The sequence below is a fragment of the Trachymyrmex septentrionalis genome, unplaced genomic scaffold (assembly GCF_001594115.1).
Source record: "Trachymyrmex septentrionalis isolate Tsep2-gDNA-1 unplaced genomic scaffold, Tsep1.0 scaffold85, whole genome shotgun sequence".
Taxonomy (NCBI): Eukaryota; Metazoa; Arthropoda; class Insecta; order Hymenoptera; family Formicidae; genus Trachymyrmex; species Trachymyrmex septentrionalis.
This window is the reverse complement of record NW_017306038.1, coordinates 492,886-505,039: the sequence shown is the minus strand read 5'-3', so window position 1 is coordinate 505,039 and position 12,154 is coordinate 492,886. Positions and strand designations below refer to the sequence as shown.

Genomic DNA, 12,154 nt, shown 5'->3' with positions numbered 1-12,154 from the left:
GCTCTGTTTGATAATGCATTGATAGTCCTTTCTATCGCATAGTTACCATCTGCGCTTTTCTCATACGCTTTTTCGTGTGTACTTGTACGTTACGAGCTCTTACCATATATAACAAATAATGACAACTACTTATATTACTGTATTATTTAGATCATTATATACAATGCAATCAGTGCGCAAATAAAAAGCACTTCCTCAGTATGTTGCATGAACTTCCGTTTTCTTAACTAGTCGTTGAGAAAAAAGTTCCTCCCTCTTTTTATTTTCTTGTTCTTCTTTCTTGTTCTTAATATTGGCAGTAGTTTTGTGCTTCTGTTTGTATCCTTGGAACGATGCTTAGGAATAGAAGTTTTCTCTTTGCTGATAAAGCGGTAAAGGAGCCACTGGCGAGAGATCCTCATCGTCCAAGCTTGATTCAGTTTTCAGGGGAAGCGTTGCTAGAGCTTTCACTGTTGGTGAACGAGAGACATGATGAAGCAATTATAAATTATAAATTAATACGTTTATTGAAAATGCAGTCTTGTTATCTTCGACGCTTTTACTATTTTATGTTTTTTTATTTATTATCATTTATATCTCGACTATTCCTGTGAATTATCGTTTTTTACATACAATAGTACTATTTCAATAAACGTATATCGATGGAAGTAATATTGCGGTTGTATCTGCTTAGCTTGATTGGAGGAAAAAAAAATAGAAGAAAAAAAGACGAAGGAAAAAAAAAGATGAAAAAAACAAACCTGAAAATGATAATGTGACGTGCGTGTCCTATAGGGAGGGATGGAGTAAGCATGTCGGTCAGTGTGCCTGGTTACCTATATACACACAAGCACAAAACAATCCAAACAACAATTCATACTCCCTAAGACGAGACTGTATTCGCTGTCTTGAACGAAAGCCATTAATAAAATCGTATAAAAATAGCATATAACTCAAGTAATACATGCGTGTTCGCATTTGTGAGAAGATTGACGTAAATGTATGCGCAATATAATGTAAATTGCTCAAGCCGAATGAACATTGACAATGATGTCAAACCGAGCGTCAAACGCTTCTGTAAAGGGCGTTCTACGATACGTCACAAACACTCTGTCGCCAATGCTTTACGATAACCTATTAGAATTGTGTCAATACTAATTATTGACACTTTTGATTGGTTATCGCGAAAGATTGTGACTAGTGACGAGGTATTTGCGATGTATTATAGAACACCTAAGCGATAGAAAAATAAAAATCATTGTACAATATAGAAAATGTGAAATTGCACTCATCATTGATCGAGCGTGGTAAAGAAATACGTTTTTTTTTCTTTTTGAAAGCTAAACGAAACGAGCATGCTGCCATAGCTGTACGTAAAAATGATTACAATCATGCAGCGTACTTGGAGTGTTATCGACACGTACCTGCTACCATTTTACTTTTCTCCATTACTTGCTTCGCCAGTATCTGATTAAGTTGGAGAATATGTTCCCTCTGCCGTTTTTCTTCCACTACTTTGCGTTTCAAGGTGTCTGATTTTTCTATGTTAGAATCATCGTCTGAAATCAGGTGCATATTTACAAAATATGTTTGTAATCATTGTCAGAAAAAAATGGTAAATAATTGGAGAAAAAAGAATCGCATACCACCTCCTTCCGGTGCAGTCACGGTTGTCTCTGAGAGCATTTTCCTAATTGCTTCCGCCTTTTTTAAACGTTGTTCTTGTTCTTCTGCTGTTAACTCCGGCGTCTGGAAAAATAATAACATATAACAAAAATATAATAACATATACTTAGAGTTCAATTAATTTAGTTTAATTTAATTTATTCTCAATAATGATTCAATTATATTACTTATACATATAATTCTCTAATATATCGAAGAATTCTACATAAATAATAAAATAAAATATATTATCTTTTTCATGATACAAATTTCTAACATATAACATATATCTTTCCGATTTTTTAATTTATTTTAAAAGCAAAGTGTAATTAAATTGATTTTTATGAAATTTAATTTAAAGAAATTAATTATATAGAGTACAAATTATAAATACCTGCTCAGGAATATATCTCTCGGGAATGACAATTTTATTAGGAGTGCCTAACAGCTGGTCTATAGTACTCTCATTATACTTCAACTCCTTATGACTTAACGTTGATCGCACCACGTCAGGGGCGTTTATCCTGGGTCTGAGCGCTCTTTCCATGTCCAGATCGTCCCTGGCTCTACCCATGCCCTAGAAATTATCAAAGATTCTCGTAACGTAAAAGCGAAAAATCAGAATTTTCGAAACTGCCGCGATGGGCAATAGCACGGCACAGCGCAGCGATGAAAGTCAGTGACAGGAAATAGACAAAGTGAGACAGAGGTAGACGAAGATAGGGAAACGAGAGAGAGAACAGAAATTGAATGAAACAAAAAAATACCATCTTCGAGAAAGTATCCTCTAGATCGAGCACTGGTTTGCTACTAGACACAGTGTAATGCCGCCTTTTCTCGCGAGGAATCTGCCTTCGCCTCGGTCCCTCCACCCTCTTCTCCGTCATCTCTTTGATAATCTGTTTGGCAGCCTCGCTCTTGAACACCGGCGACAATTGCGGCGAATCGGACTGGTTTGTGTTCGCCGTCGTTGCGGTAGTCGGTCTCTCGTGAATGCCGACGTTAGTCGGCGATGTTAATTCGGGGCTCATGGCACCCGCGAGAGTGCCGATTTTTTCGTACTGCTTGTACGGTCCAATCGAGTAGTTGTTATAGTGAGACTGCGCGGCGACCATCGTCGCTTGCGACGGATAATTCTGGCTCTGGCATGGGCTGTACGACGAGGCGGTTGAGTAGTTGGGAGAGCTCATCGGCATGTGAGAGCTGGACGTAGGACTATCCGTGTACGGTGACAGAGTGCTATCGGAGCTGCCGTCATGACTTTCGAACTGCGATGGAGCGTCAAAAAAAAATTGTAAAATTCCCGGGATCGAAGGGATTAACAAAAATGGTCGAGCGAGACGAGCGTCAGGATGCTCGGAGTAGAATAAAATTATCAATAATATTCGCAAAACTGTATATATATACATCGATAAATGTGTAGAAGTAAGGTTTTGTACGGAGTGACTTGGAGAGATGACCTGGAATCGTGTTTTTTAGGCATCGAAAGTTATTGGCAGGACTTACCCTAATTTTATGCCGACGTGCCATCATGCTCTTCAGGGCATGCATACTGTCGCTTCGCGGTGGAGGTACCACGGGTCCGTAGTGTACTCCAGTCTGCTGTTTTTGCCCGCCGAAACCACGTGGCAGAGACATGCTTCTTTGGAATTGAACATCGTCCAGTTCGGACAGCTGAACCGTGCTCTGCGCGTGAACGATTGGCGATTCCTCCACTACTCTGCCAAGCTGAGCTTTCTAGATGTGTTAAAAGATCTGCGTTAGTATATAAGTTTATAGAAATCGATGCTTTTTTTTATTAGATTTCACTACACTGAAAAAAAAGTACTAAGTTTTAATAAATATTTGTTGGAATAGTTCTAAGTAAATATTTACTAAATATAAACGTGTATTTGTTCGATACAAAAAGAATTAATTTGTGTGATTTATCATCATTAACTATCATTTTTGTATTGAGTAAATATTTATTTACTGTGTAAGTAAATGTTCACTTGGTACTACTCAAAGAAATGTTGGGATTTAGTAAATTTTTTTTTCAATGTATTTGAAAAAGACGCGTAATCGAAAACGATCTTACTTCGAATTTTTGGGAGCCTCCGAAATCATCATCGGACAATCTCTTCGCGCCGCCTGGTGCCTGGAGACCGTTCGTCAGAGGAATTCCAAGATTGCCGGTTCTGTCACCGCGGTCCCTTTGTCGCCTTTCCGATTCGCGTTTCACTATGCGCACCGTCTTAATCTCTTGTTTCTCGCGATTGTGCATTAATCCTGCGAAGGCGCGAAGGAGAGAGGAATAAAATTTCCGACGTGTGTCAGGCTTAATATGTAATAATGTTTCCGCAGTGGAACTGTCGGCGACTTACCGGCGAATTTGTTGTCCTCATTTTGTCTATAATTATCATTCAATAACAATGCTTCCTCGCTCAAAGGGGGCGGCGGTGGCGGGATATATTCCGGAGCAGGATTTAGCGTACCATTCATTATATTTCCGTTATGCTTGCTCGTGTCGGCGACATAATCACCTTGCGTTAAAAATACAAATCGATACTTGAACATCAGAATTATTTTATGACTACGCTAATTGCTATTAATTGTTATTTATCTAAATACACATCAGTGAACATCATTAATAACAATATTTGTTAATATTAATAGGATGAATTTTCGCCATAATCCAACAAGAATATTACCTGCTACTCTTGAATCCGTATTAACATACAGGGGCACCACTTGAATCGCGTTACCTTTGCCCTGCATTTGATCTTTCAATAATTGTTGCTTTAATTGGTGCTGTTGAATTTGTTCGCGCAGCTGCGGCGAGAGCGTAGATATGTGATTTTGTGAGGGTTGTACGAAGGATTGCTGATTATGTGGGCGATTCAATGGGGATAAGTCTTTGTACTGAGTAGGAGAGCCGTATCGTTGGTGGGAGCTATCGTTTTGTTTGTTCGGAGGTGAGATAGACAAAGACGGACTCGACGGTGAGTCCAAACCATGGTCCAGGGTTATTCCGGAATCTAAATCAGTCTCCAACCAAGAATTTTGCGTACGTTTCTTCGAATGATGCACCTGAGGAGCTAAGGGGAAAATTGTATCTTTTAAGGCATCGTTTATTCTTCATGAAAAATATATATCCCGATATTAATGTTTAACAAATAATCAATATACTGATTTTTTATTTACGATATATATTTGTACGAATGTATACAAGGATGAGCACTATGAATTTACTACTAATTAAAATAATCTTTTTATGTTAATTTATTTAGATTAGGTCTGTCTAATGTTTTGCCCACCTCTCTTCCGTTCAGTCTTATTGAGCGAAACAGAGGGAAAATAAAAAATAAAAATAAAGCGTTTAGCTCGCGAGCCAATTATTGCACGAGCCTGATTATGATAAAGTAATAATAAATTTTGATGAATAATGAGAGTTTATTACAATATGAATTTTGCAGTCTTTGAGTTAAGTTCGAGAATCATCTTGAGTCAATATTAATCCTTAAGTTTTGAAATTTTTGATGGTTTCGACACCTTAAGTCGTTAGACTCACCGTGCGGTGGCTGCGGGCGAATTTGCTGCACCAAACTATGAGATTTCTCCGTCAGTTGGCGAACTTGAACGCTCAGTTCCTTCCTCTGTCTCTGCAGATCGCCGACGAGTTGTTGCACTCGTCGTAATTCCGCTTCCAGCGGTGCGGTCGTGCTCGAAGTGTCCCTCGCGACGTTACCGGCATATCTTCTGGATGCTTGCACCTTTTGCCTCAGCACCACCAAATCTTGCTCCAATCTCGCGTTCTCGGCGACCGTTTCTTCAAGTTTCTGAAAGCACGTGAGAGAGAGAGAGAGAGAGAGAGAGAGTTGCGGATTATCAGATTAAAAGAATGCGCGGACTTTAATCGTTAGCCGACTGTCACATTACGAGAATGGCAACTAAACAGCGAATGACGGAAACTGAATGGACTATAATGTTGTGAATAATGCAATTTACCTGGAAAAATACCGGCTTCACCTGTGAAACAGTGAATCGAGACTTTAATTGCAATACGTAATACAATCCACTCTCGTCATTTACATTCTCTCGCGCTACTATCTTCTTGTATTACTATTATTTTCGCGATATCGCGATTATTCGAGATTGGCGAATTCAAAGAATAATAAAAGACAAACTTAATAAAAGCACGATAAAATGATGAAGCAGACGTTCACTTCAAATTCAAATATTCATTGATAAACGAGTAACTTCGTATCGTCAAAATATTTTCTATTAGCGGAAACATCGGCAGCACAATGAAGCGCGTTGGAATATTCAATACGTTTCACGACGTTAAAAAAACATACGAAGAATTACGAACAGCAATTATTCGCATTTTGAAATCCGGATTGACGCGCAATTTACTTGTTTTTCTGCCAATCAGTTCTGCATCGGTTTTTAATAGATTTGTTCACGTATGAATCAATCGGGATGCAGGAAGGCGGAAGCGCGTGTTAGCGGCTGTCACGGGTATACATTTTCGAAATTATCTACCTTCGAGTTATGGGCGAGCAGTATCCTCACTCTGCTCAGTTCGCGTTCCAACAGGAGCTGCTGCTTCCGATATCGCTCCGCTTCGGCCAAATTGCTTCTGCTACCTTGCAGTTTGTGGCGCAACCCGCCCAAAGCTTTCTCGAGTATTTCCTGCGAGCATTAAGTCGATCAGGCGTGTAATATGATATTGTAGATTTCTATATCGTGGAATTAAGGACAACTCCTGTCATTTCGCAGTTTATCGTTACAACATCGTTTTAGTTTCAAGCAAATAACGACGTCGACTCTCCTCTAAATTGCGAAGGATATAATACAATAGATATCGTATCGGGTCTTTGTGTGGCTGAGATTACTCGGAACTCTTGAAGCTTAAAGTCACATATTCGATTAGAATTATCTTCAAAAATATTACAGAATGTATTGCTTCTAGAAGAAACTCAGAAGGCTTTCGTACATACTCATCAGTTTGGTGGAAGATTGTTATAAGTGCATTCTTAAAACGTACGCGACATTTGTCGAGCAATTTAAAGGCTTTATTCTAAGTGGTCATTATTAGGTTCATAGCAACCTTGTCCTGCTGGAGACTATGCAGTGTGCCAGATTCCTCCTGAAGCAGTCGATCGAGTTTGTAGAGCTGCTGCACTTTGGCCTACGACATAGAAAGGATATCGAGTGAAACCTTCAAGTTTCGCTGTTCAAAGGACAAGCTAACGTTTCAATTGGAGCAGATCTCAGAGAAAAGGGAGATCTGCCATCGTTAATTCTAGAACAACGCTCCAGAATCTCTATTTTCTCAACATTCTGTCTCTATTCCTGTCCGTAAATGAAATTCTTTCGCGAGTAACGTGTGAAAAATATTGATCAAAGAGACCTTTTAATCTCAACAATATTACGTCCGATAATATTATTATTTTGATAACATTATATTCAATAATATTCTTTATTGTGTGACACGCACACACATATGTAATATAATTTTAATTTATTATCTATTATACTTCCCCATATAGCAATTATTTTCAATCTCTTTGAAATCAACGAGATTATTGTTTGTAATAATTAGTTAAATTGAATATTACTGAAAAAGAGAAAGGAAAAAGGGTATTTTTTTCATTATCTTTCTCGTTCGTTTTTATTAATTTTTTTATTTGTTTATCGCACGGAAATGCATTTGTAAGGCTGCAGAAAAGTGTCAAAGTGGATGTAATTTTGTTATGTTGTTCCAACGGAATACGCTTAATTAAATTTTGACCGATGAACGACGTGCGCGATTGTTGAAAAGTCCTAAGGACAAATAATAAGAAGAAGGAAACGAAAAGTGAGATACTTAAATGGACATTGTCCGTAGAGACTTGACTCGTCTAGAAGTATATCCTTCGGTAAAGTGAGCTCTTCGCAGAATTTACGAGAGGTCGTAAGTGTCGTCCGAGTTCGGTCTCTCTTGTGGTTGTGCCTGCGAGAGTAATTCTTAATTTTTGCACGTACCCTTTTTCCAATCGGCCTTTACAACTTGTCTACCGTGGATTTCGCTTAGTATTATAGCACGCGAGAGATCGGGAATAGCTTTCATTGGTCGAGAAGACTTCCATGTCTGATGCACCTCACGCTTTCTTAGCACGGAGTATTACATTGCGGAAAGAGAATGTAATAATACGAGAGACGTAAGAGACAGAAATTGGAACGGCTAAAACGTATTTCACGGACGATATCTGACGAGATTGAGAAAGCAAAGAGTATACGTACTGTATAATGTGTGTAATAATCGAGACATTCCGTTTATAAGACCGTATACTTTTAACTAATGCGTTTCTAACGCCGCGAAAGTATAAGAATTATTTAAGAATCCCAATTAGTAATGATTTCTACTGCGTGCACCCACATTAATTAAAGTAAGATTTTTTGTGGCATGATAATTAAATGATTCACCTGCAACTGTCCATGATCAGGACTCAACCTGTCCCAATCCCTACGTTCCTCGGCCAACAGTCGCTGCTCCTGCACCCTTTGGTTAAATTCCAGACGGTCGCGATGATCCCTCGCGTTCTCGTGCAGATCGTGTCGAGAACCGGAAACATTGCTGGTCCCGTTGGCAGTGTTACGATTATATAGAGAGCCCAGCTTCACCATATTGTCCACGAGGTTCACGAGAGGCTTGCTCTTCTCGTACTTTTTTGGGAAAAGTCGAACACGATTAAACTTAAACTTTACTTTTCAATGTGCAATATAAATGTTAATGTGTAATACAATGTGTACTAACGCTTAGAAACAGTATTAATTAACAGTATTAATTAAATCAATATTTTTTTAACTTCATATCGATGAACGTTATCGAGAGTCGGAGAATTAAGTTTGAAAAATACGACAATAATTTCAGCCACTTTTTAAAATTTGAAAAAAATTATAATCTCAATTTGTTGAACTTTTATATATTGTTCCTATAACTTATATATTGATTCCTCAGAAATCTTTTCCAAGTTAAGTTATTTATTCTTTTTCCTAAGCTATTGATTGCTAAATCCATCGTTTCATATCTATGTAAATATTTCGAGGTAAACCTCCGCAAGGTATATTTCACGTGTCTCACCTGCTTCTCGAGATCCATCAGATGCCTCTTGAGTTCCTCGAGTTTTTGAAGATTTTCTAACCGTCTCGGCGTGTCGAGATCCGCCAGTCTAGCCTGCGGGTGCAAACAAAATACACGAAACGTTTATCGCGTTGCATCAGAGGTACCTTTGCTCTCCGCGTGTCAAAACAAGCAACATTTGCGTTTTCGCGCGTTAAACACGTTACTTCGTGACATACAACGCAATAAAGCCGGACAATAAACACATATTTGCGTAGAAAGGCGACCCTAAGTTCGACTCGACTTTCTCCTCGAATCTCGCATGTCGCGAGATCGCAGGTGTATATTCATCTATGTCCCACATTTGACGTTGAACATAGTCGTCTGATAATGTTCTTTAAAGATCGTGATTTTTGTCAAGTTCAATAATCCATGAAGCTCCGAGTCGAGACTCGGGGCTAAATGTAAGACGTGAAAGAACCAACGTGTCGCGCTTGCCTAGCAGTCAATTACACTTTGCGGATCGCAAAGTCCATAAAGCGCAATTGAATACATTCAATCCGTTTATTTGCGCGCGAGCATTACGTCACGTAGTCAACTATGAACGAAACGAATGTCGATCACTCATACTGTATTATCGTCACGTGGATTCACAATCTGCGTGCATCCACAACATATCGATCTATTCCAACACATCCTGAAAGATCTCGTCAAACTGCACGATCGTCTGTCAAAGCGAATTATCTCTCTCTCTCTCTAACATTAAAGCAATCATGAAAAAGCGACGCTTCTCGAGGGCTCGAGGGCCGGCGACGACGTGTCCCTCCAGACGGCTCCGGTTTGCCCGGACCCCTAAAGGGGCCCACGACCACGCCGTCGTCACCGTCATCGTCACCGTCCGTGGATCATCTAATTACTGTGAAAATTTCGTGAGATCGCGTGCAAAAGCTCTCTTCGGACCTGCGCCTCGATCTCCATGTGGCACGTCTCCATCGCCTTGAGGACCGTCGCGTTCTGACGTCGCAGCTGGATCAACAGTAGCACCAGTTCCTCGTGGGTCCTGCCGAGGAGCTCGCCGGCGGAGACGCGTACCAGCCCGGATGCGCCAGCCTGTGTCACCAGCCTGCCGCTGGCATCCGCTCTCAGGGAGCCGATGTTACTCTGTCGAGGCATGCAATCGTTTGTTAGCCACACACGCAAACAACGCAAGGGTAATCGAGCTGTGACATATGGAATTGTTACGTTACGGGGCCGCGAGGATTGCTCAAGGGAGCTCGCGTGAGCTTTCGCGCACGATGGAGAAATGAGAGGACGAGGCTTTTGTTAGAGAAAGCAAAGCTTTGGATGGATTAATTTTGCAATTATACGTGGAACACAACACCGTAGCGTACGTGGATTTGATTGGCATGGAAGAGGAGAAAATATTGATTATCATCGATAGCACCAGTTAAATTACCATCAACATTTCACTGTTGCGCCAATGTAGACGGCAAATTATTGCAGCTACTGTGTTGTCCTAAATCATTCGATTCAGTGAGATCTTTCAGAATGTGCAATAACTTGTTCTTTATATATACCGTCGACATATTTTTCTCTTTCCTTACCTCGTCTACGTAAATAATAAACTATCGCGTCAATGTATTGTAATAATAAAGATGTGTATAGAAATATATATAGAAATATATGATCGTCCAGTTTCGTGGAACGTAACTAATAAAACGGTGGAAACTGGTCGGAAAACAGATTCCACGCGAATGTGAGAAATAGAGAATGTGGCGAGCCACACTGACCCGAATTACAAGGTAGCCCGTTTAGCCGTATCGAAATTTCAACCGGCGGTTTTACGTCAGTTGTGCCTGCGAGATTGTATGCAAACTTTTTAACTGCTGGAATTTCTCGGCGAGAGCCTAGGCAAGAGGGGATTACCGCTTAGCCGATTTCCCCGTCTGCCATTTTGCATTCGTCCCCGCTGTGTTCCAAAACCGCTAGGTTTTAGTGGCTTTTACGGTTGGATTTGTGGTAGCTTCAGAGGTGAAGCGAGAGGCGGACACATCCGACCGAGTCGTGTAATACGACGGAAGGCAATGTGACGTAAAGTGGAACGCGATACAAATAATTGCTGAAATAACAGCAGTTATCGAAGAGTAATTTGTTTAATATTTGCACTGCGCGAGGCAATTGTAAATAAATAATAATAAGTGGCACGCTATCAATTTACGTGTAACTGCATGACTCATTCAGCTGAGTATTTACCCGCATTTATGTCAAACAATATCGTTTGTGTATCGATATTATTTCGTCAATGGAATGAAATTCAGAATTTATTTCTGACCGCGCGTATAAAATATCCCCCCCTCCTCGTAGCCTAAATTTCCATCGCTCAGTACAAAAGTATCAAGTAAGAATCTCTTTATATTTATATCTCTGACCATTCCCTTTCTCTCTCTCTCTCTCTCCCTCTCTTTTATATCTCTCAATTTTAAAAAGCAACTAGTTCAGACGCGTTTATCTATAACGTTCGACTTTCAAGTAATTTCGAAGCTTCGAGCAAATTAGCTGAACGGTCGTATCTCTTGTGCGCCATTGCAAGAATTTCTAAAGATCGTAGAAAAGCGAAGAAACGTAGGGCGAGCCATAGTTTTCTATTACTTTCCAATTTTCTAATACGCCTCTCTGGCCGAGGGAGACGAGCCATAGGCGACGTACAAATTCTCATAGACATATCGACACGGACGAGCGCAAACAGATACAGGTCATGCCGAGTGTTCGATGCACGTAGCGTTGCAGCGAAGGAATGTAGGAATGAAATTCGTATAGCAATCACCATTGGATCGTAGTTTTCTTCTAGCGAAACGATAATACGCCTTCTTTATTTTAACAGACAGGTCCCAAAAGATAGTCCCTCTCGTACGCTCTTCGCATTCCACCCAAGTCCTCGCTGGTCGCGATATCTTTGCGAGGTCGCGCAATCTGTATTCGCGGGATATACCAGAGCGAGATCGAGGGCATTCCCTTGTCAGGAATGGTTGCTCAGCGAATCCTAAATCCTTCGCCACGCGTGTTGAAGTACGTCAACATGACCGCGCGATATACGACGATATATATGACGAAGGAACATCGCGAAAAAGAAAGGCAACGCTCACGCTTGCTCATTGTATCGCCAAGGACAATTCCTCCTTAAACAAGCAGAGTTCTTGTAGAAAGCCAAGGAATTTTCAATTTGCCGCATTCTCTCTCTGCGGCTGCTTAATGCCTGCCGACTTTCATCCTCCACGTATAATTCAGAGTTCGCCACAAAACTCGGAAATCAGGGAATTAAGAAAATTGAGAACAGTCAGGGAAATCAAGGAAAATCAACGTCAGGAAATTTTCTAAAAGATTAAAATCCTTTGGTTTTAAAGAAGTTTTATGCACGTACACAGG

At 40.3% G+C, this 12,154-nt stretch overlaps 1 protein-coding gene across 3 annotated transcripts in view; it reads right to left on the bottom strand.

Annotated features, from left to right (window-relative positions):
- Positions 1-6: 6 nt before the first annotated feature.
- Positions 7-12,154, bottom strand: part of LOC108755157 — a 108,799-nt gene continuing 96,651 nt past the window's right edge. The window contains exons 16-31 of one of the 3 annotated variants that reach the window (XM_018498005.1): positions 9,692-9,892; positions 8,753-8,845; positions 8,095-8,334; positions 6,737-6,817; positions 6,169-6,318; positions 5,632-5,652; positions 5,195-5,462; positions 4,335-4,721; positions 4,008-4,166; positions 3,722-3,912; positions 3,151-3,381; positions 2,412-2,912; positions 2,039-2,221; positions 1,626-1,728; positions 1,404-1,538; positions 7-449 (exon numbers count right to left, since the gene is read on the bottom strand). In XM_018498005.1, the coding sequence (XP_018353507.1) occupies positions 337-449; positions 1,404-1,538; positions 1,626-1,728; positions 2,039-2,221; positions 2,412-2,912; positions 3,151-3,381; positions 3,722-3,912; positions 4,008-4,166; positions 4,335-4,721; positions 5,195-5,462; positions 5,632-5,652; positions 6,169-6,318; positions 6,737-6,817; positions 8,095-8,334; positions 8,753-8,845; positions 9,692-9,892 (3,057 nt within the window). In that variant the 3' untranslated portion in view covers positions 7-336. The remainder of the gene's footprint in view (positions 450-1,403; positions 1,539-1,625; positions 1,729-2,038; positions 2,222-2,411; positions 2,913-3,150; positions 3,382-3,721; positions 3,913-4,007; positions 4,167-4,334; positions 4,722-5,194; positions 5,463-5,631; positions 5,653-6,168; positions 6,319-6,736; positions 6,818-8,094; positions 8,335-8,752; positions 8,846-9,691; positions 9,893-12,154) is intronic. The other 2 variants (XM_018498007.1, XM_018498006.1) reach the window with 2 other exon arrangements.